The following is a 25514-nucleotide window of genomic DNA, read 5'->3' as shown; positions in this document are numbered from 1 at the left end:
CATTATATTGCTATAACGAATGAGGCCTAACATATACTAAAGTGTACATCACATTTCTCATTAAAATGTTTTTTGGAAAATTTTTAGCACTTTTTGGTTCTGTCAGCTGATCTGTATTAAAAATTCTCCAGTTTCCAATTTCTAAAAAATTGGCAGCTAAGCATGCACTATCTTGGAGGGGTTACTTTTGTAACCCCTCCAAGTTTTTAGGAAAACCCCTCTGGTTTTCATATAATGTATTTTGAATTGTGTGAGTAATGAGGTGTTAAACTTTCTAACAACCTTTCTAATTAAGAAGTATCTCCTCATATAAAACAAGAAATGGAAAATATTTTTATTTTACATCATACGGTATATTTAACTAGCTCTGCTTGAGACTAGCTAATTCAATCCTGAGTGAAAATTCCTACAGAAACTCCTGTCAATAATGGAATTTGTATCCTGACATTTCTAAATGGGTGGCAAGCACTGCAGTCATTATACTACAAAGATCAGTTTAATGAACATGTGATAATGTATTAAATTTAATAATAAAAAAAACAAAACATTAAAGTACAGAATATCTGATCAGTAAATTAACTGTATTCATATTAAAGAATGTATGCTTCTGGAAATTCCCATGATTTACAAAAGTTATTTTATAATTGAGATTGGCATATAATGTACAAACACACAACAACTCCAAAATGTTAGCAGAGGATATTTTATACCAAGTATATTCAGTATGGAGATTTTTTATTCTTTTTAAACACAATTGGATACTGAAACAACAAACACAGAAAAGTTTTAGCATGATTATACGGCCACAGACTGAATATTGGTTATACATAAAATTACAAAGCAAATGCCACCATGGTGGAGGTTAAAAAAAAAAAAAAAAAAGAAGTTTTTAACTATTTTTAAAAATACATACTAAAAAGGAAAAATGCTGACTTTTATTAATACTGCTTTTTTTTTGGTCCTTTTTATACAGTTCAACAATAAGAATTTCTAGGTTTAGATGTGAAATACAGTAAAAGAGATATTTATTTTCAAATGAAAAGTAATGAAATGCAATTCACCACTTGCTGAAATTGTATAAGGACCAAAAGAAAAAAAAAGTCAGTATTAATAAAATTTTATTTCTACTTACACTCCAGGATAGCCAGAAAGGATGAGAACAGTGTAATATGCATTCTGAGCATTATTAACAATGGGTTACATATTTTGATGGAAACATATAGATTCAAACATAATATACATATTCTATACTTGATCCTAACTAGTGAACCAAAAATATTAAATGCAGCTATTTTTGGTACAAGGGGAAAAAAAATTTTTTTATTTATTTTAAAAATCAGTTAAATTACTGAACGGATACTTAAAGAAATCACCTTGTAAAGCTTTTCCATTAAACATGGAAATAATGTGTTCACATTTGTCCTTGGTTTCCATCCTGAAAGAAAATGGTTAAAGCGTTATAAGAATTCAAATTATAGTAATACAAAGAAAAAACAACTAAGTATAAAGATAAAACAATTATAACAATTTATGGAATGCATTAAACTCAATTTAAGTGAAAGAATTAGTACTAATTTAGGGTGCAATATATATACACAATGCCAGACAAGTTAATATCAACTTCTTTTTTGCATTTTTGGCTCAAAAATATTTGTTCACAATTTTTTTTAATGAACAAAAAGCTGTGGGCACTACAAAATGAGAAAAATTGCGGCACTTGGGTAGCAGTAATTCTGGAATAACATATCATTTGATAGTGCCATACTCAAGGTAGCTGATAAGGAAAAATACCTAAGAGTAAATCATATAGTCTGACATAAGTTCTCTCACCAGCACACACAGGCTCATGGGGTTCTGCCAATGATATACTGGAACTCTGCTGGCAGGAACAAAAGAAATGATTATCTCATTGTATAAAGCAATACAGAACACATCTGGAATGCTTCATTACAGGTTTGGAAACCTCATTTTAGAAAGCACATAGGTCTGCTGGAAAGGGACAGAGAACAGGATTAGTAGGGGACATAAGAGGACAGTCTTATCAAGAAAGACTAAAGTTCTGTAAACTGCAGTCTCTAAAAACTAGGCATCTGCAAGGTATCCTAACTGAAGTGTGTAAGGCTTTAAAAAAAGCCTAAGCAAAATATATGCCAAATAGCATCATTACTCTTTCTGTGTTTGTGTGTGCATCTCAGAAAGAGTAATGCCAGTAGTATCATTACTCTTTCTGAGACGCACACACAAACACAAGGGGACAAAAATTGAAATTGAAAACAGATAGTTACAGAACAGATATACAGAAATTTGCATTCAGCCAGAAAGTGCTTGTTGGAGTTAAACCACCCACTTCCAATAACACTTAGCATTTTAATAAATTTAAAGAGATATTTATGGAATTAATAATTTATTAATTAATAAATAAATAATTTAATTAAATATTTATTAATAAATTTAAAGTGAAATTTTTAATAATGTGGACAAATTATTAAAAAGATTGGGCAAATGAATTAGGTAATTTTTTTTGTTATTATTATTTTTTTATTTTTGACTGATGCTATATAAGTTTTGCTTCCTTGTGTCATTTTCCACTAAATTCACATTGATGACTAAATAAAACATTGATTCTTACAAAAGAAAAATTAAATTTAATTATAAAAATAATAATTCAAACATACTATTACTAAAGGACAAAATAATAGTAACTAATGGTAATGTTTAAAAAAGTTTTTTTAACTAGAAATATTTTGTGATATATAACAGCCATATATCCATTCCAAGAGAACAGATATATTACTTTCAAGCATACAAGTTCCCCCCCTCCCAATATTTCTTGCAGTATTTAATGATGTAATACACTAATTTCTGCCTCTATTAACTAATATTCAGTATGCACCTATTTTTTTATTTATTTATTTATTTTTTTTTTACTGTTCCCTGATTTTCTATGGGTTTAAATATGGTGAATTACTAGGTGTGATAAAACTTTCAGATGAAGAAAAGTTCTTAGGGATTCTGGGATCAAGGCTACAGCATGTGGCTGCATATTTCCAAAGCTCTTCAACATTGCAGTTTAGTTTATGAAATAATTCTGAGATTTTTTTTTTTTAATGTACTAAACTGTAGTTAATATTCAGATAGCCTTTACTATCAATATTTTGGAGGAACTTTGCAACTTTTATTGGGTAGCTTCAATTTAATTTCACTAGTAATTAAGAGTTTTGCCAGCAGCATAATTTCTGTAATACTCTGTTAATTTAAATTCTGTAGTATATTGTAAGTTTAAAGTTGTAGAGTATTTGGAAAGCTACAGCTTTAATATACAAACAGCCTTTGTTATCAATATTTTGGCTGGGAATTTTGTGATTTTCATTCAGTAGCTTAAATTTAACTACTTTAGTAATTTAAGTTTTGTCAACAGTTTCATTTCTGCAATATTTAGGTAACATAAATTTTGTAATGTATTGCAAATTTAAATTTTGTAATCTTTCTAAAGTTCAAATTTTACTTAAATTAGGGCTGCTACAAGCTCCACTTACAATACAAAGTCCAGGGACATAGGGACTCTAACAGAAATGCCCGTGGACATTTCCAGTATAAGTCACAACTTCGTCGTTTGTATAGCCTGCGGCATATATTTTAAGGCTGGTCTAGTTGACAGACCTAGCTCATATGGCAATTCATTTCTTTGCAACTGATGTAAGGAATGTACTGATCTCAAATTACAACTTTGTGTGTTTACGAGAAGAATTTGAGTCACTGAAGAAACAAGTGCTTGCCTTAGAAACAAATGTAACAGGGAGCTTGTCAGAGAGTCAAATATCTCCTGAACTGCTAAGTGATACACCCCCAATTCGGATCCCAGAAAAGAATAGACAAGTGAAGACTGCTCTGGTCAAAGGTGATCTAGTTTTATCAGGAGACTACTATCAATGGGCAACATTTTTTGTAATAAAGATAAGTGGACCAGAACCAGAGTGCATTTTCCAGGAACAACAATTGACGTTACCAATAGGTTGTAGATTTTAAGGGAGGTAGAGAGAGAATTATTATTCATGTGGGGACTAACAACATTAAACGGACACAACCTGACCACCTGTTGAATAAAAATAGGACTGTGCTGAAAAAATGCCGCGAGTTAGGTCAGAATGTGTATGTGTCTGCAATTCTGCCCAGACGATAGGAGAGATTATATGCTGAAAGCCTTATGGATTAACTTGAGACTTGAGGGAATCAGCAAGGAGAGATTTTTTTTTTTTTTTTTTTTTTTAAATCAGCATGGCCTGCATTTGTAGGCAGAAGGAATCTATTTTGTAGAGATGGTATTCATTTGAACAAAGCTGATGCAAGGATTTTTGCTAGTATCATTGAGGATACCCTAAGGGTTTAGGGGAAACTGTTAATTAGAGGAGAAGGGTAATTTAGACCCACATTTATCTGATGAAACTTAATTAGAGGAGAAGGGTAATTTAGACCCACATTTATCTGATGATATGGATGAAAGTAATGCTTGCACTCACCTCATAAATTCTTCTTTGTTGCCACAACAGCTGATATTGATAAGATGTTTGGAAGGCTGTTTCAAATGAGGGGGAAGATAACACTTAGGATACAAACCTAAATAACTTCAAGGGGTGTTGTCAGGTTGTAAACTATAAAAGATTACTTAGTCTCAACTATGTCTACAGTAATGTCAAGGGTGTTGTCAATAAAATGGCTGAATTTGAACTGGTTAGGATGACTAATGCTGATATAACAGGCTAAGAAAAACGTGGTGCCACTGGGAAAATGGTGGTGACGAGTTACATTACAGTATGCATAATATATATAGGAAAGATAGGGATTCTACTGTAATGCCAAGAGTGTTGTCAATAAAATGGCTGAATTTGAACTGGTTAGGAAGACTAATGCTGATATAACAGGGCTATGAAAAACGTGGTGCCACTCGGAAAATGGTGGTGACGAGTTCCATTACAGTATATATAATATATATAGGAAAGATAGAAAGGGTAGAGGGGACATGCTTTTTAACAAAAGCAGCCTGAGTGCAAAAGACCTTTTGTTGAGTCTGAAATTAAATCTTCCAGCATAGAATGTGTGTCGTGAGTTAGCTGGAAGCAAAGGAACAATGAGAGTGGGAGTAATCTATAGACCAGAAGATTTCGAAGAATATGACGAGTCTTTATACGCAGATGGAATGGGCAGGCAAACATGAATGTCTTATTATGGGTAACTTTAATCTGACCCAGACTGATTGGAATAAGTGAGAGGGGGAACTCACCATGGAGAAAACTCTTAAATAAACTAGATGATTATTATTTGTACCAGCATGTTAGGAGTGAGAATAATCTTGACCTTATCATTACTAACGAAAGAGATGATATCACAAGGCTTGAAGTACAGGAACCATTGTCAGGAAGTGAACACGCAATCATCGGTTGGAAGATGAAGAAAGACGTTGCATTAGTTAAAGGTAAAAGCAGGGGCTTTAACTTCAGAAGAGAGGACTTTGACATTTTAAGGCAATATATGGCATTTGTGAATTGGGCAGATTGCCGAGGGTGAATACATTTGAATTATGTAATACTTTAAAATCAAAAATAACAGAAGCCATGAATGCATAAACACTTTCAAGAAAATACTGCAGGAGAAGGATGCCGAAGTGGATGACTACAGAGCTGACTGGACAAATAGAGCAGAAAAAGATAGCATGGGACAGTTGTGGTGTGATGAAAAGTACTGAGGCCTACAACAGAAACAAGCTGATCTGTAATAGTCCACAAATATGGCCAGTGAGGCCAAGACTGCATATGAGAAAGCATTGGCTAAGAGAGCAAAGAATGGGGACAAGGAATTTGTGTATGTGATACAACAAAGAAAGCTAATCAGATTGGATCCTTGTGCACTGGATATTAAAGGAGGCAGCAAACAAAGCACACAGGCACTTAGCCATGATTATGAGGGCATCCTTGGACTCAGGGGAGGTCCCCAAGGACTGGAGATGTGCAAATGTATCCCCAATTCACAAAAGGGGATCGAAAGGTGACACAAGTAATTACAGACCTGGTAGTTTAACTTCTGTTCCGGGTAAAATAATAGAGTCACTGGTTAAAGAAGCACTGCAAGGTCTTCTTCTAGACAAGACTGTAGTTATAGTTCAGACAGCAGGGTTTGTAAAGGGGAAGTCTTGTATGACCAATTTGATTGGATAGTACGGTGTGGTCACAAAGGAACTGGATGCAAAAAAAAAAAATTTTTTTGGTATCCTATACTTGTATTTTAGAAAAGCTTTTGATACTGTTGCGCACAGAAGACTACTGTAGAAGTTGGAGCAGTATGGCATTAAGGGAAAGTTGCTACAATGGATAAAAGGATGGTTGAGTGGGAAAAGACAGAGTGGTAATCAATGGGCACTGCTCTTCATAGACTAATGTTATTAGTGGAGTTCCCCAGGAGTCTGTGTTGAGCCCTGTTGTTTTCTGTATTTATCAATGATATTGATGAAGGTATATCAGGCTTAATCTGCAAGTTTGCAGATGATACAAATGTTGGTAGGTTTGTTAATGACAGTAAGGATGGTATGCAACTGCAACAAGATCTAGAAAAGTTGAGCAGACAGGCTGAGAGATGGCAACTGAAGTTTAACTTTGACAAATGCAAAGTACTGCACATGGGTAGCAGTAACCCCAGAATATTATACAAACTGTGCTGTATTACACTCAGGGTAGTGGAGAATGAAAAATCTGGGAGTAATTGTGCAGTCAGATATGAAGTTTTCTGAGCAGTGCAGACAGGCAGCAAGAGTAGCTCATGGAGTCTTGTACAGAGGTATGCGTATGCATCCTCTGTTTGAAACTATCATCCTAAGTACGGATGAACGGTTTTGCTTAACACGTTCCCGAGCTATTTCCGCTTCCAGTTCAGACCATGCACCAACTGCACCGCGTGTATAAGTACCGTGAGCCTGTTATATATGGACGTGCTGCAGAAAGTTTTGTTACTGTTGAGGAAGGAAGCCGATGCTTCCGAAAGCTCCAGAGATTTTTATCGCTTTTAATCCGGTTTATTTTAGTGTATTTTATCTCAAGGATTTTATCACAGTTTTAATGTTTTTCACATGTATATAATTTAATTTAATATAATATAATAGCTGTTTTTGTAAATATTTATTTTATTTTAATTTGTAAATATTTTAGTTACAGTAAATACTTATTCTTATGGCTGGTGTATGAGCTGATTTAATGCTAAAATATGAATTTGCCCAACCTCAGAGGCCTTTTTCAGGATAAGTAGTTGATTTATGGAACAAACTTTCATCTGCATTGTGGAGGTTGACAGCTTAAATTCAAGGTTGAACTATACAAACTTTTGGAGTGAATGGATGGGTGAAACAGGAAAGGTTTTTTTTTTTTTTTTGTTTTTTTTCAGCTGATGCTATATAAGCTTGCTTTCTTGCATCATATGCATCTACTAATGCTAATGCTAACCCAGCTGATGTTGAGGATGAATTGAATACGTAATTTGCATTGGTCTTTACTGACAAAAGACCCTTCATGCTGAAAAGAGGCTGTGTGAGTGAGGATGAGCCATATGAAATTAGTGATGTTGTAATTACAGATGATTGTTTATTAGAAAAACTTCTGAGCATAAAGGCAAGTAATGCTGCCAGAGTTGATGGCACATACCCTGTAGTTATGAGGCAGAGTGCAAGAGAGTGTACTGAAACACTGAGGTTAATTGTGAGGGCATCTTTGGATTGAAGAATTGTCAATGTATCCCCAATACATAAAAATGATTCTAAGAGTGAAGTTGTTGGTAACTACCGACTGGTTGGTCTGACTTCAGTGATAGGAAAAATCTTAGAAGCAATGATTAAGAGTGCAATCCACAGATATTTAGATAGACAGATATGGCATTCACTATTAACTTAGTAGGCTATTTTGACACAGTTACCAATGAGATGGATTTAGGGAACAATTCTGACAATTTATTTAGATTTTAGCAAAACATTTGACTTGTCCCTCGTGAAAGGTTACCATATAAGCTTGAACAGGTTGGGGTTACTGGTAAGATTTTAAGATGGTTTGCTGGGTGGCTGCAGGGTAGAAGGTTGTGATTAACAGAGTCTTCAGATTAGTGTAACTTTAGGAGTGGAGTTCCTCAAGAATAGGTTCTTGGATCACTGTTGTTTCTCATTTTCATAAATGACATTGACGAAGGGATAAAAGGCATGATGTCAAAATTTGCAGATTACAAAGATTGGCAGAGTTATTTATGATCAGTGCCAAGCAGCGCTCTTTCAGGATGACTTGAACAGACTTCAAAGATGATCAGAGAAGTGGCAGCTATGTTTAATGCTGCTAAATGCAAGGTCTTAACACTTGGTGAAACTATTGATTTAAACAGTGTGCATATCACTTTACTCCTTGAAGAATAAAAACTTATAAAATCCAGAAGCTGACAGTTTCCTCCTTATAATAATGAAAACAGATAGAAACCAATCTTCACTACTACAAAGGTCTCTCTCTCTCTCTCTCTCTCTCTCTCTCTCTCTCTCTCTCTCTCTCTCTCTCTCTCTCTCTCTCTCTCTCTCTCTCTCTCTCTCTCAGCCTCAATCTATTCAATTGATGGCATGTACCACCAATAGTTCAAGATCTCAAGAGTCTAATTCCAAATTTAACTAGTTACCAAGCCAATAATTCTTTCCTGCATTTTTTTGAGTGTCTCCTCTTGAAATACAGAGAAATCAGTGGCATAGGCAGGCCATAACTTCCTTTATATGGTATCTGTACAATGGGAACTCACTTCATCACAGGCAACTGGCAATGTAGTCTATTGCATTACTGATGTTGAAGCATTTCCAAAATTCCCTTAAAGTACTACTACTTTAAGGCACACATGTAGTACTCATTTCTCCATCAGGGGCTTCCAAGTATTCAGTGAAAATGAACGTATGGTGTATCACTTACATGCAGGATAACTGGGAGTATGTCAACAATTTATGTTTCTTTGTCACACTGTTCTTACTGAGACAAAGCTCTACTGCAGAGTGGAAATGACAAAAGAGCCACTCTCAGAACAAGATCTTGGTAATTCATGCTTTTTCTTGGCAACTTAAAAACTACAGGAAGCTAAATTCTTTCAAGCTCTTAAGAGCTTGAAAGAATTTAGAAGAGCAATGGTAATCAAGTGTCAGTTTCGACTTGGAATGCCAAACAACATTGCTACACTGAAGAGGCCAATGATTCTTAGATGACTTAAGATCAAGCAAGCTCTTCTGTTCCTTCATGATAAAAGTTCTTTTTGTGCAATTTCTTCAAGATGATGCCCACATTGCACGAATGCTGAAGACTATTGACGTGATCTTAACTTAGAAGCATATATCAGCTCCTTGCTGATTTGTACCAACTCACTGACTCATAAATAAATGAATAAATACTGAATGAATTAGTATTATCTCCCCTCCACCACACACAAAAAAAAAAAAAAAAAAAAAAATTGTCCTCACATGCTTTCCTGCCAGAAGGCAGTGAACCAGCTCATCCTTAAATTTCATCAAACTGTCAATTCAATTACTCAAGAATCCAATTTATTCCAGTGGCCAAAAACATGCTGGCCAAATGAAAACACTCAAAGATCCACTCCAATAGTTTTGTATCCCATTCCAATGTGAAAATTCCACGATCATTAATTTTGCTACTCCTCCCCCTTAGTGCCTAGACACTTCAATCAGACCCACCTGAAAATTATGTTTAATTTCACTGCTCTGAAACCCGTATCCTTAGTCTCTCCTCATATGTACATACCGTTTGCAAGTCTCACCAGACAAGATGTTTGTTTTTGAAACTTTCAGGGAACTTTTAATGTCTGTTAGATGCAGTCTCCAAACCTGAACACAATATTCCCAATGTAGTCGAATCAGTCCTTAATATAAATTTATCAAACTAGCCCTTAATTGCAGAAAATTTTGCCTCTCATTTTCTTGGTGCATCTTGAGACTGCTGAAAATATCTCTTGGCCTTCCACTTTATCAAAATGGAATTTGTGATAACTTCTTTAGTTTGCTGATCAGAAATCCAAATCAATAACAACTTCGTCAATTTTAATTTTTGTTTCCAAAGTGGGGACTGCTCTTTGCTTCTCAGGTTTCTCATTCAACTATGCAGATGGAGGCAATGTTGTTGTTTTTTTGTTTTTTTTTGTGCAGGGGATAATTAGCACATAATGCACCTATCAACAATATGAATGTTACGCATGCATCAAGACTGCTATGACATCAGTCTAAAACGATCATATAATTTTATCTGTTTAATAAAGTGGAAAAACTCAGGGTAATCTCCAGTGCTGCGGTCTCCTACTCCGATTAAACGGCATGTTGTCCCAATTAAACAAAGTAAACCCTGGCTATTTTCTCGATTGGTTTCTGTTTTTTAAGATTTGCCCCAAATAAACGGCTGCCCCGATTAATGTGCACTGTGCATCAGGAGCATCTTTACTTCCAACACATGTAAAGCCGACATTCAAGTAACTGTCATCATACTTTCGTTGTGGTCTTTTATTAGTTGGTTCCTGTTTTTTTACTTCGGATTTTTGGGGAACAAAAGGCTGCAATTGTTCATCCACACTTTGACGTGTGACAATATTGTGTTCATTTTTATCGACCACAGTTGCAATACTAGAAGTACTTGCTGCTCGTTTTAAAGTTTCTTTTTTCAACCACAAATCCATGGTCATTTATTTTAATAATAATATTTCGGAATACTCATAATTATCAAAAAAATAATTTATACAAAGAAGCGAGTTTATTTAGATGTCATTACCTCTACACATACTTCTCTATGCAAAAGCGCGCCAAAATAAAGTGATCTGCGGTCTATTTGATTATTAGTCTATGCCAGTATATTAATAACTGAAAAAAATATAATGTTAAAAATTATAATGATACAAAAGTGGTGTATGCTACAAATATGCAAAATTTATTTATTTTATTTCATCTTTTTAATTACAACTTTTCACGGAACACAGTTTGGGAAATGCTGGTACATACCAGTGTTTTTTTATATTGTGCTTTTTTGGATAGACAGATGGAGAATATTTTATATTGCAAGTCTGATGGCACATAATTCAACTGTATAGCTGCTGCAATCTGTGGGAAGTGATATGGAGATTTTATGAGGGAAGACAGCTGCAGCACCCACTCCACTTTGATTCATCGTATATATTTTTGTAAAATGCAAATACTTTTATGTATGGGCAATATGGAGTTGTTTTATGTTGGCATTTGCAAAAGGGTGCTTTCCCCAATTTAGGAAATAATGGAGGCAATGAATTTATTGCAAAAACAAAATAAATACAAAGGGTACTAGGAAAGTTTTGCAATACAGCTTTGTTTATTTAATTTTTTCAAAGTAATTTCCTCTACATTCAACACCTCTCCATCCTCCGAAACCAATCTTTAAACCAGTTCTGCCAAGTTTCACTAGGGAGTAAAGCACACTCGTTGTCCCAAGCTCGTAGAAGGTCCTCATCACTGGAAAACCGCCTCCCTTTTAGCTTCATTTTCACATGCGGGAACAGTGCAAAGTCGCAGGGAGCAAGGTCTGGACTGTAGGGAGGGTGCTCGAGAAGTTTCAGTCCTGTCGTGGTCAAATATTCGGTGCAGGCTTTGGCGCGGTGAGCTGCAGCATTATCGTGATGGAGGTACCAGGTGTCCATTCTTGACTTTGGCCGCAGGTTCTTCATAGATCCAATGACTTTAGGCAGGCGTTGTTCACTATACCACTTAGCTGTGACTGTCTTCTGCGTGTCCAAAACGACACGTTCCACAATTCCACTCGATTTGAAAAATACAGCTATCATTTTCTTCTTTACAGATCGGGATTTTCTGACAATTACGGGTGTGTCGTCATCATCAAAGACCCAAACTTTGTTTTGAGCCTTGGTCGGCAGATCGTAATAGTACAGCCAAGTCTCGTCACCTGTCACGATGTTGTTCACATACCGAGATTGTCCCTTATCAAACATTTTTAACATCTCTCGGCACCAAGTCACACGTCGTGTCATCTGCTCTTCAGTCAGTTGATGCGGCACCCAGAGAGAACAAAGTTTCTTCACGTGCAAATGATCTTGCAGAACCGAACGAATTGCTGGTGCATTTAGGCCCAAAGTATCCTCTATCTGTTGGTAGGTCACTCGCCTGTTTTCGTCAAGCATTTTCCTCACAGCAGTAACGTTTTCCTCCGTAACTGACGTTCGTGGCCTTCCCGGCCTCTCAGAATCGTCCAGAGTGAAATTTCCCCTTTGGAATTCTCTATACCACCTGAATATCGTTGTACGATGTGGACAATCATCATCTAGTGCAAGAGTCATTTCTTCTAAGCACTGGTCTATGGTTAAACCACGCACGAAATTATACCGCAAAACTATCCTTATCTCATTTCGTGACCACGATGCCATCGCAAGCACTTTACACTCTCACTACTAATGAATAACTGAGCCCATTGACTTGGCACGGCGGCTACTATGCACGTATGAACATGTCTCAACATGCAGCAACAAGCAGCTTCCTGTGATTCATTGTTGCGTCATATTGCAAAACTTTCCTAGTACCCTTTGTATAATACAAATTTGGCAGAGAATTGCCTTGAGAACCTTTCACCAGCAGTGTTCCTGACAGCCTGATGATGCTGAAAGATTGGAAGTTAGAAGATGCATGAAACAGGTGGTGCATTCTAATGGATAGAAAATAAACAACGGAAACAAGAACAATTGTGTTAAATAGTGCATGACAGACTGGAAAGTCGAATAGCACCATAGAGACTCAGAAAAGGAATTATAAGCTAAATACAAACTGTATTCCTTTTGGTTTACAATTTTCCACATTAAAATAAAGGGGTAATTTTTTTTTTTTAAATATGCATCTTACCTTGCAAACCCAACACCTCGAGAATGCATATTATTATCACGAAGGATTCGAGTAGAAACTACTAGTCCATATGGCTCCAGCATTTTCTCCAAGTCTGTTTCTGTCATGTACAAAGGCAAGTTGGCAATGTACAAATTAGTTGGATCTTGTTCCTGTTGCTAAACATAAACAAATGTCTAATATTAGAAGAATGAAAAACATAAAAATACAAGCAATGATGTTAAATTCGTGAAATATTATTCAAAGTAACAGAAAAATGCATATACAACCTGTCTCTGAAAGCATGTTAGAATAGCTCACTAACAACAGTCCATCATATTTATACTACATAAGGAATGAGCTTGGCAAGCACGACTGTGTTTAAACACTTGTCAAAATAAAAATTAATACCACTGTGAATTGGAAAAGATTGTAGTGCAGTGTAGTCCACAGTACAATCATAAGGTTTCCAGACTTGAATATTAAATGTAACTAATACCTAGACACAAGCAATTTTAAAGTAATCTGTTTAAACCCCCAGGAGCAGTAATAACACTTTTGGCAATGCTGATACAGTTACTGGTAGCAATTCTGGCTGGGTAGTACAGAAGGCATTTTGCATTGCATCAATAATCTCTTGTTCACTGCAGAAGTGATGGCCTTGTAACTGTTTCATTTTCAATAAAATGAAAAACTGCACAGTGAGAAATCAGATATGTAAAGGGAATGTTGTAATGCAGCAATATTGTTTTTAGTGAACTCTTGCTATACAAGAGCACTGTGTGAGCGTTTTTTCAAGCAACAACTTGCCATATTTCAGTGCATATCTGTTAGGAGTTGTTGCACTCCAAACAGCTATAAATAATTAAACAACAATTTAAATTACCCTTTGCTGGTGAAAAAGGACTTCAGGGGCAATAGGAGACAGCTTTAAAACATTTCCTATGCTATAAATTAATTTATGTCCATTTAAAAATGGCTAGATCTAGCAATGTTTCAACTCTGGATTGGAATTCAGCTGTTTATTCATTTTTGGTTAAATGTAGAATTTTTAATAAGGAAATCAAAGAAAACATTTTTTCATGGAAGGTACTGCAAGTTAAGAGTTGGGCAGGCAATCTTGTTAAAGAATAGCAAAGAGTGGTTATAGTTGGGGGGGAGGGCTGCCACAGAATAACAACATGTGAAATATTACTCAGAAAATAATAATACATGATTTGTGTGTAATGTATATTTTACACAGACAACAAACAAAGGGTAGTCTGGCAGTTTTTCACATGCATGGCATACCCATTTTACAGGTTTACTGTATTTTATGTTTTACTGGGAAATGTCTTACATTACATTTCATTGTTGATTTCTAATTTTTATTTTCAAGTGCACTAAAGAAGAGGGATTATAAGTTTGCTTTTATTTCAGGATACTTATTAGCATTAGCAGAGGCATATGATGCACGAAGCCAAAAAAAAAAAAAAAAAAAAAAAAAAAACCTTCCCTTTCACCAATCCATTCATCACTCCAAAAGCTACAAGGAGTGTCAACTTCATTGTTACACAGTCTGTACACAGCAGTCAGTTAACGCACTTATTACAGCATTACATACAGGTGGTTCAAATATCAGTGAGAATTTTTTATTAACTTTTGAATGCATTTCCTAGTCCTCTTTCCTGGAACAAATCTGTACAATTGTAGTTCCAACAACAACCACATAGTTTCTTCAAAACAAGAGTTAGTTAATGTACACAGTGCATTACATTTCAGGCATGTTGGCTTCTTTGATTAAGTTATTTGATTTTTTTTTTCTGTGATTAACAGAAGTGAAAAGTAGACATAGTTATCTCTTTATCAATTAATTACTAAGATACTTTATAAAACACTTAATAAAACTCTACAGTTTTATGTTCTCTAAACTTAGCCTTTCAGTTTAATTTCAACTGAATAATATTTATTACTCTTCTCCTGCATAGATTTTTTTTTTTTGTATATCTTCACAAGCAACACCACATTCACAAGTCTAACATAGCAATACACATGAGGCATGCATGGACTGTCTAAAGCTAACAATACTGCATTAAATTCACGCTTAATCTATGAATTTCTTTATTTAATACAATATGCATAAAAAATGAAGTATTAATTTCTGGATTTCTATTGTTCCGACTTTAATGAAATTTGCAATGGCTCGACAAATATTTTTTTTAAAATGTCCAAATATAAAATTTAGTGAAAATCTGTCCACTACGAGTCCCTCTGTTACACATAGACAGACATGGTGAAGACAATAGGTACATATATGTATATGCAAGTGATATAAGTAAAAGAATAAATATAGCCAACCTGGCTAGCCAGGTGGGTAAAGTACCTGCCTGGCAACCCAAAGGTCACGGGTTCGAATCCCACCTCAGGCTTGGATCAGAGTAGTGCAAAAACTTTGGAAGGTGCATTATGGCCACAGAAGCCAATGTGCCAACAACTAACAAAAAAAAATAATAAAATAAATAAATAAATAAATATAGAAAAAAGGGAGTAAAGACATAATAGAAAGAAAGATATAAATAATAGAAAGAATAAATATAGAAAAGGGGGGCAAATACATAAGTTGTGTGAAGAAGAGAAGAGCAAAGAAATGATGTAAAACAATTAATAAATAAAAATGTACCAATAAAAAAAAAAAGTATATTGTCATATACTGCATAACCCTGATGTCATTACTGAAAGTCAATAATCAGAACTGCACAAAGACAATACAGAGCCCCTGTTTCTAATGTAAAGCACACCAAAACAGAGCAATATTTCAAATGCAGTCGGGCCCTCTCTTTAACAAACTTCCATATAACCATTTTTTTTTTGATTTCCCCTTGGTCATTATATTTTCAATGTAATGACCAAGTTTCCTTATAACAAACTGATTTAGACAGATCCGGGTATGGACTGTTCGCACCTTTCGGCAATAGAGCTGATGCTGTAGAAAGCACGAATTAAGAGCTAAAACATTCCACAATTTAGTGGTGCTAGTGAAACCCATACAATCGCCTCTACTGTACAGAGAAGTGGAGCTGGTCAACTGCTATCTTTTGTGTGTCCACAGCCATTGGTAAAGATTAAGGCATATTCCTGACGTGGACATTGGCTCTAGTCAACCTGTTTTCTACTGTAAGCACCCTATTAGAGAATTAGGAGAAAGTGACTTTCGTTTATCGCAGAAATGCACCTGTTGATTTGCAGAAATGAGTCATCCACATTTTCACTAAATTTCATCTGTCTTTGTTTACATGGTAGGTACAAGTTGTCCCTAAATCAGTTTTGTTTTAGCTGCTCTGCAAGTAACCTTACAATGTTTAAGAGGAAATCCTCGAGTGGAAAAAGTGGAAGTGCTTAATAGTGTATATCTGGGCATTAAAAAAAATAAAACACTAATATTTGATATCCCTGCCAGTAGTGTGTCAACCATTCTGAAATCCGTGTTTCAATTTGGAAATGGGATCCAGTTGGAAGCATGCAAAATTATGCCTGTATGAAGATGTAGATTGAAGCCTTTTTTAAGTGGGTGAAGTTTATTCGAGATCAAAACATGCTGATATCAGGGCCATTAATAAAAGAAAAGGCTATGGAATACACATCTTTTCTGGGGCATAAAACATTCCAAGCCAGTTCTGGTTGGCTGAAAAAAATTTAAAAAGTGCCATGGCTTACTCGCAAAAGTTATTTTTGGTGAAAGTGGGGTTGTAATTGAAGATGAATGTACCCATTGGAAATAAACAGTTTTTAAAAAAATTATGGAGGACTACAAGTCGAAAAACATTCAACATTGATAAAACAGGTCTATTTTTTAAATGTTTGCCGAACACGACACTGACTTTTAACGGTGATAAACGTGTAGGTGGTAAAAATAGTAAGGAGAGAATTACAGTCTCGGTTGGTGCAAATATGGCTGGTAATGAAAAACTGAAGCTTTTGGTAATAGGCAAAAGTAAACAACTCTGATGTTTCAAAGGAGTAAAGTCGTTAGGTTGGACTACAAAAAAAAATCTTGGATGAGAAGTGAAATTTTTGAACAGTGGATTTTAAATTTCGATAGAAAAGATGATGAAAGAAAACAGAAAAATCGCATTGATTGTCAACAACTGCCCTGCCCACCTTCACTCAGTAATTTTGAAACTTACAAGTGTGAAGCTTATTTTGTTCCCTCCGAATATCTTGTTAAAAAAAAAAAACTGCAGTTAGTGGATCACGGCATTATTAAGAATTTGGAAATGCACTACCAAAGGCACACCAAAAAAAAAATGATACTGAGAACAGAAAAACCAAGCAACCTATAGATTCTGTTATAGATTGGCAGATGCATATCACATCTGTAAATGCTGTGGAGTCAAGATGTGACGGAAATAGCAATTAAGAATAGTTTTGAAAAAGCTGATTTTGCTAAAACGCCAATTAACAGTGATGAATACTTTAAGATTTTGAGCAATCTTGGGAAGAACTCCAAACGAAAGGTTTGATTAGTGGAGAAATTGTTCTTAATGAATTTTTAGGAGTTGATAATGATGTCATAGTAGCTGAATATACAAGTGACTACAACATTCTGGAGTATTCAAAGAACTACTGATAACACCAATAATTAATTGAATGAAAATGAGGGCAATATTAAACCTTTCAAACATGAAATGTTGGAGCATTTGAAACTTTGTATCAAGGCCTTCAGAGTGAAGAAAATGTGCCAAAAAATATGAGTGTTTAAACAAACGCAAACATTTTTACAAACGACGTACAGCAAAAAATAACCAAATATTTTATGAAATAATTATTAAAAGCGTACTAACATATTGTGCGCATCGTGTGAGTAGTCATTTCTTAATATGCATGTGTTAATAAATTAACTGTTTTAAAATGTTAGAAAATTCATTCATTCCCATTTATTTCCCATCTTTTACTATATTTCTGAATGTATTTTCATTGTTGAAAAGGTCATATTTCTCTGTAATGAAATTTTTGTTTAACGAATTTTTTTAAGTGAACTATCGATTTCATTATATAGAAGTCCAACTGTATTTGAATTTCAATTCAAATATTTGTAATTTTTTTTATTAAATATTTAAATTTGACATATTTAAAATTCATTAATTTTATTAAATTCTCCCTTATTTACTATTTTTTAATTGTGTTTTACATTAGAAACAGAGGCTCTATATTGTCATCTTTTTGCACAATTCTGACGGATGACTCTCAATAACGATACCAGGGTTATGCAATATACAACAATATACTTATCTATATTTATTTGTATATTTTATTTTTTATACTGTAATTTCTTTACTCTTTTCTTCTCTTCTTTGCTCTATTACTTATGTCTTTACTCGTGTTTTCTATATTTCTTCTTTCTATTACTTATATCACATATTTTGATTATGGTCAATGAATACTTTTCGTCTGTCAGTGGCCCTTGTCCATAAATCTCACTTTCATTTTCTTCTTTTTCCTTACAAACACACACAGGCATAGTATTAAGGGTTAGGTGCTACCTGTGGTTTCTGGTGTAGTGTCTGGTTTATGTAGTATTGTGTTATGTTCTGTTGTGTCTCTGGCTACTTGTTCGTAGAGTCCCACTAGGGGCTCTGCGGCCAAGTAGCCGGAGGAGGCCGTCATACTCTGGCTGATCTCTGCCAGGGTCGCCTGAGCTTTCTAGACGGAGACCAAAAAAGGAGGGGGGGGGGAAGATAGTACAAGTGGTGGAGTCAAAGTAAGCAAAAGGAGGAGAATGAGGAAACAAGACATCCTCCAGTGGAAAGAAGAGGCAGGAAGAAGTAGGAATCACCCCTGGTCTGGGAGCCCACTGAAGGCCAGGAAAAGCAAGACTGCTTGCAGAACAACGGAGGTCTGTAAAGTTGGGTAGGTGCAATGGGAAGTGATCTGAGTTGAATGCTATCAATTCAGTGCTGTCATTCTTATGAGGAAGATGTCCAGTTGGGTGTTCATTTAGTACTGATAGTAGCCAGTGATGAGGGAAGAGCAGGTACGAGGAGATATGATACCTTTAAATTTCTTATAATTATAACTCACCTTTTCAATTCATAGCGGAGAATATACACACAGGATTTTATCTAACAACATTTCTTTAATTATTCTATTTTCAAGTATTTCACATAAAAAAACATTAATAGCTTATGAAGAAAAAAGAATAAAAGAAATAAAGAGAAATGGTGAATATAAGGGGCTATGTTAGCATAGCCAACATGTTGCCTAGAACATAATGAAAATTAAAAGTAGGACAGTAAGATGGATAAGTGCTGCAAAGGAAATGCAACTTAAACACATTGGGGGGGGGGGGGGGGGGGGGAACACAGAAGTGGGGGGGAGAGGAAGAAAAGAAAAGAAAGTACAGTCAGTCCTCGTATAGCACGATAGTTGTGTTCCTAGAAACCCTCGTGCAATATAAACAACACGCCCTATGGGAAAAATAGGGTTAGGTGCCGACCACCCAAGATTGAACACACATTTGTAACCAAAACATTACCAAACACAATAAATAATCGTAATAAAATACGTATTTTATTACGACTATTACATAATAAAATATTGTGGATGCTTCTATTGTAAGCAAACTCTTTTTTTTGTTTGATTTTCTATCCACACAGATGACAGCCTTTCCATCTCTTCCAATTCTTTGTGCCTTAATCTAATGGATTTTAATTACACTTGAGTTGTTCCTGCTATGAAAGTTGTTTTTATTTTCTCTGCATTTTTGTGATTCTTGGCATTGCCTCATTTAGGTCCGTAGCACGTGCAATATCACATGGTCTTTCATTTCACTCAAAGCGTTTCACAATTTCATATTTTTTTTCTATCGACAGAGGAGGACTGGCCAGAAGCCTTACCGGGGAAACTCCGGTGGGCCGGAGGCCGGTGTGATTTTGGCCATAAAACATAGTATGAGGCCACTATAAATTTTCTCGTGTAAGAATTTTTGACCCAGTTTGACTCTGTTTATCGATATTGCTTTTCTTTTTCTCCCTGAATCTGCAGTGTCTTCACCAGGACACTTCCTTTTCACACCTTTTAAGTATTTTACTCATTTTTAGTGAATAAAGTACAATTACAAAACGAGGAGGCACGTTTGATACACATAAACAAAGCTGCACACATGTAGCAACTGAATAAACAACACCATAAAGGCAGAGATACACTGTTAACACCTCACATTTTACTAAAGCACATTTCTAGGGGTTACTACCATAAAACAATAAAAACAATTTCCAGTTGTGTTTCTGCTAGTGGAATCTGTTATAAACTGGTAGTAAACTCGAATTGCATTTGCAATTACACCGATAGCTGGAATTGTGTTGGCTTTTATTTTATGAAATGTGTTTCCCCTTCACTGATATAAAAAACATAAATACATTTTCAGAATCTTCTCTTCATTCCTATCGTGTTGCGTTCGGTTGGGGTGATTCTGCATTCGACTGCCATTTCTTGTAAACACAAAGGCGAATCCGTGCATAAGCGAATTTGGTTCGTGTTATATAAGATATCATTCCCCTATTTATAAATCATGTATGATCAAATTCGTGTAGTGTAAACACGTGTTGTACGAGGACTGACTGTATTGTGAAAAGAATACATACCTAAAATTTTGAACATTATAAATAAAAGACAAATGTAGATTAAATTTACAAGCCAATAAAATACAAATTTAGACCAGTGCCCTCTGGATAACCACGAGGCCAAATAATGTGAAATATCACAACAATATTTCACATCAAACATAAATAAATGAAACAAATAAAAATAGAAAACAGATCATTATTTAGTCCTATCTCGTCAGAAGGCCACAGGATAACAATAGTTGTGGAAATTACTGCATTTCGAACATTAAACAAATCCATGCAGCACACAGTAGCCACTATTCTGCAACTATATTAGCATCTACCTACAAATTAACTTATGAATCATATATGATGCACTAACTATGAGTTCATGGAGAACAATGAGTATCTCCACTAATACAACATTTTAGGCATTTCCCCCCACCTTGTATGACAACTAACTTTTGTGTAATAGTGTAAAGAAAATGCTAACTTACTTTTGCCATTTGGGCTTGCACTCCTTGGGCCTGAAGTGCTTTAACTGCAGTTTCAGCTGCCATCGGAGATTCGAAATCAACAAAACCATATCCTACACACACAAAAAAAAAAAAAGTATTAAAGGAAGAAAGTTACCTTCTTAATAAAAATTTATCAATGTTTTCAATACAGCATGTTACATACAAAACAAAAAAAAACCCTGCACAAGTATATTTACTATTAATTATTACAATTCACAACATAATGAAACAAACTAGCTTGTGAAAGTGGCCAGTCTCAAATTTAGACTGGACAAATTATTAAAAGATGATTAAATGATTTTTTTTTTTTTTTTTTTTTTGCTGATGCTGTGTGAGCTTACTCCCTTACATCATTTTGCCCCTCTAATACTAACATTCATATTAATTACAAATAAGAATCCTAAAAGAAGGATTCTAACAGTCTTAAATAAATATTCAACTCAATGTGGTAACATAAATCCTATAACACCAACAGTGACATGGCACCTGGTAGGTTTTTTTTTTTTTTTTTAATTTTTGGAAAAAACTTGTTTTTGAATTGTCCATTGATTATACTAATATATCACCTTTTCTTAAAAGGTGGCAATACTTATCTTTTAATTTTTAATAAAAAATTTTTTTATAAAGTGTAAAGATTTTTTAATTATTTTTATCACTTGTTTATTTAAAAAAAAAAAAAAAAAATCAGAAACGCTATTTCTGCTGAAAATGTATTGGGCAAAAAACATCTTCCAGTTGAAAAGCCTATAAAATATGCTCATGTTTTATAGGCTTATATATTTCTGCTTATTAAATGTACCAATATTACTAAAAAAAATTAAAAATATGTAAATATTAGATACTATTCTCGACTTTTTTCGGGATTTATTGGGCGCATCGGCAACTATGACCATAGTGCGCTATACATATGACAATTACGCATGCCATTTCTTCTCAAATAGAGAAAATGGAAAAAAGGAACCAGAAAGTAATTTTTTTTTTTTTTTTTAGCTAACTAAAGCAGGTCATATACTTTAATCATCTTGAGAAAGTTATAAATGCTTGAGACATTTGTTTCATTATTTAAAAGTGAAGTAAGTGTAGGAGGATCTTCTCTTGTGGCTGAAGTGCAAAGATTCTGGCATTCTCTTGTATATTTTGTGCATTCAACCAGAATGTGTTTCACTGAGAGCATTGTATTACAGTAATGACATCGAGGGGGTATCTCTCCTCTTAAAAGATAACCATGAGTGATATTTGTGTGACCTATTTGCAGACGAGCCAATATTACCTCCCGATGTCGGATTGAACTAAAGCTGGAAGGCCATCGCTCAAGGTTTGGCTTGATACTTCGAAGTTTATTATTAGGTTGATTTTCCCATGATAACTGCCATCGGCACATGCATTTTTCCTGGATTATTGGTCAATAGTCTTGATGAGGCACTTTCCATTTGTTCTCAGGTGGTAGGTGGGCTAATTTGGCAGCATTGTCCGCTAGTTCATTTCCAGGAATTGCCATATGTCCTGGGACCCAGAGAAGTGTTTGTTTTTCCCAAGTTCTGATAAGGTATGTACAGAGCTGACTATTCTTTTCACAACTGGGCGGGTGACATTCATGGTGTTTTTTAGTGCTTGAAGTGCACTTAAAGAATCTGTGAAAATTATGCTGTTGTTAATATCAGAGGACTCAATATGATTCAGTACAACCTGAATTGCTATTAGTTCGGCGGAAAATATACTGAACTCACGTGATAACTGATAAGTAAATGTGATGTTTGGAAAAACTGCGGCGATTCCAACGTGGACATCATTCTTTGATCCATTAGTATGTACTATGGAAAAGCTGGGAAACTGGTCCACTACTGCATGGTATAGTTGCAAGAAGTTTTCTCTATGCAATGTAGATTTATTCCATTCATGCAGATGTAAGTCACATGAGGGTGGAATGATATTCCAAGGAGCAAGAGAGGATGGGAGGCTATGTGCCACATTGTCTAAGGTTAAATTTAGTTCTTTTAAGAGGTGTTTTATTCTCATACCCAAAGGACGATTAGCATTAGGGTGGTTTTCGTATAACCTGCTGTGCTGTGATGTGAAAAATATGGGCCAGTTTGGGTGTTCTGGCATAGATCTAATTTTATAGGCATAACGTAATATCAGTTGTTGTTGTCGCCTGATTGAGAGAGGGGGTTTGTGTGCTTCAGCATATAAGCTATGTGTTGGAGACGTGCAATATGCCCCTAAAGCAAAGGCAGTCAAAGCCAGCGAAGGGCACTAGGTCTTGCTGAACTGTAGCCTGGTGCTCCGTAATCAAGTTTCGATCTTATTAATGCTCTATATAACCGTAATAAAGAAAGGCGATCAGCTCCCCAATTAGTTGCAGAGAGAACCCGGATGATATTTAGTTTTTGTTGACATGATGTTCTTAGTCTTTTGATATGCTCAACGAAAGTGAGTTTATGGTCTAAAGTGATTCCTAAGAACTGTATGCTGGGATGAACTGCTATTGGTTGGCAATTCAGTTGTAGCTCCGGATTGGGATCGAGTTTTCGTTTAGGCGGCAAAAATGGATGCAAAATGTTTTTTCAGGACAAAGTTGATATCCATTAGTCTGAGCCCATGAATAGATCTTGCAACTGTCTCTCAATAGTATTCATGTTTTTCGCATGATACCAAATACTAAGGTCGTCTACAAACAGTGCTTTATCAATAGTGTTTGGAATTTGTCCGGCAATGGTGTTTATTGCAATTATAAAAAGTGAAGCACTGAGTACAGAGCCTTGAGGAACTCCTTCTTCTTATGAAAATACTTGGGACAGTGAGGTTTTAAATCAAACCTGGAATGTACGCTTGCATAGGAAATTCTGTATGAAAAACGGGAGGTGACCCCCGAAGTCCATGGCGATGTAATTCACGGAGTATTCCATACTTCCACGTGGAATCATAGGCCTTACTGATATCAAAGCAGACTAACACATGATGTTCCGATCTGAGGAATGCATTCCGAATGGAATTCTCTAGTCTGACAGGTATATCTAGTGTAGATCTGTTTTGTCGAACACCGAACTGTACAGAATGTAGTAGATTGAAATTTTCAAGGTACCAGATCAGTCGGCAGTTCACCATCTTTTCGAGAATTTTGCAAATGCAACTGGTCAAGGCGATTGGTCTATAATGAGTGGGATTTGTAGGGTCTTTAGCTGGTTTAGGGAAGGCAAGGACCGTAGCATGATGCCATTGATTAGGGAATTTGTCTTCCAGGAAGAGTCTATTGAATAGATGAAGAAGTGACTGTATTGATTCGGTACTTAGTTTCTGTATCATGGAATAATAAATATTATCTGGTCCTACAGCACTGCGTCTAGATGTTGACAAGGCTCTATGTAATTTGTGGATAGTAAAAGGTAAGTTGTATTGTTCATCTCCTTTTGAAGAGAAGTTATAACTTTTGTTTTTCTAAACTTGTTTTTAATCTTCTGAAGGTCGGTGTATAACTTTCTATTGCTGATGTTTTTGCAAAGGGTTTCACCTAGTATATTGGCAATTCCAGCAGGATCATTTACATTCTGCCATCTCCATTCCATGATGGGTAGGGGTATCATTTTATATTTACCACTCATTTTTCTGACTGCTTTCCAAATTTTATGTGTAGGAGTTGCTTGATTGATAGTCTAAGTGAAGTGGATCCAAGCAGCCTTTTTATTGCAGCATCTAACATATCTCGCTCTTGCTCTAGCACGCTTATATTGAATGAGATTGGTTATGGTTGGACTCCGGTGAAAAGAATTCCAAGCTTTGCTCTTTTTTAGCCACAAGGCATTCATCACTCCACCAGGTTTTTGGACGAATTGGTAATTTTGAAGAGGATTTCGGCACGTTTTTTTCTGCTGCATATAATATCGTTTTTGTGACATAGTCAACTGCTTCATCAGTTGTGAAATTTTGGATTATTTTGGGATCAAGCTTAGTTAGTTTTTTATAGGACTGCCAATCTGCTTTATCAGTGAGCCAATGTGGAATTTTAATAGGATGATGAGAGGGCTTATTAAGTAATTCAATTATTATGGAGAAATGATTGCTATGTAGTGGATCGTTTATCGTCCACTTTAGAGTAGGATATAAGGTTGCTGAACAGATAGACAAGTCTATTGCAGTACTTGTTCCTGAAGGAAGATGAACGTATGTAGGTGAACTGTCATTTAGAAGGAGGTTATTATCTAGACACTGTTCAATTAGTTTTCCTCTTTGATCGATGTTGTTGTTACCCCATTGAGTGTCATGCCCATTTAAGTCTCCCAGAATGAGGAAAGGTGTTGAGAGTTGAGCTATAAGATTGTTGAGATCATTTTGTTGGAAGGTATAGCTTGGTGGGATGTATAAGGAGCAGATTGTCATATGGATGTCAGCAGCTACACGGACTGCTATTACCTCGAGGGGGGGAGTTCAGTAAGACCTGTTTGGCAGGAATATGTGGGTTTGTTAAAATAGCTACACCACCATGTGCAATATTCTGATTGGTTCTGTCTTTTCTAATAA

At 35.4% G+C, this 25514-nt stretch overlaps 1 protein-coding gene across 1 annotated transcript in view; it reads right to left on the bottom strand.

Moving 5' to 3' along the window:
* The window catches only part of LOC150079323 (protein alan shepard-like), a 199744-nt gene that overhangs the window by 74046 nt on the left and 100184 nt on the right, over window positions 1–25514 (bottom strand). Inside the window, exons 4-6 of the mRNA XM_090382669.1 lie at window positions 20979–21070; window positions 12923–13080; window positions 1374–1435 (exon numbers count right to left, since the gene is read on the bottom strand). Of these exons, the coding sequence (XP_090238795.1) occupies window positions 1374–1435; window positions 12923–13080; window positions 20979–21070 (312 nt within the window). The remainder of the gene's footprint in view (window positions 1–1373; window positions 1436–12922; window positions 13081–20978; window positions 21071–25514) is intronic.

This window comes from Mastigoproctus giganteus, chromosome 10 (genome assembly GCF_048544385.1).
Source record: "Mastigoproctus giganteus isolate SK-2022 chromosome 10, ASM4854438v1, whole genome shotgun sequence".
In the NCBI taxonomy this organism is placed as follows: domain Eukaryota; kingdom Metazoa; phylum Arthropoda; class Arachnida; order Uropygi; family Thelyphonidae; genus Mastigoproctus; species Mastigoproctus giganteus.
The sequence above is the reverse complement of the archived record's forward strand: the minus strand, read 5'-3'. Positions and strand labels throughout refer to the sequence as shown.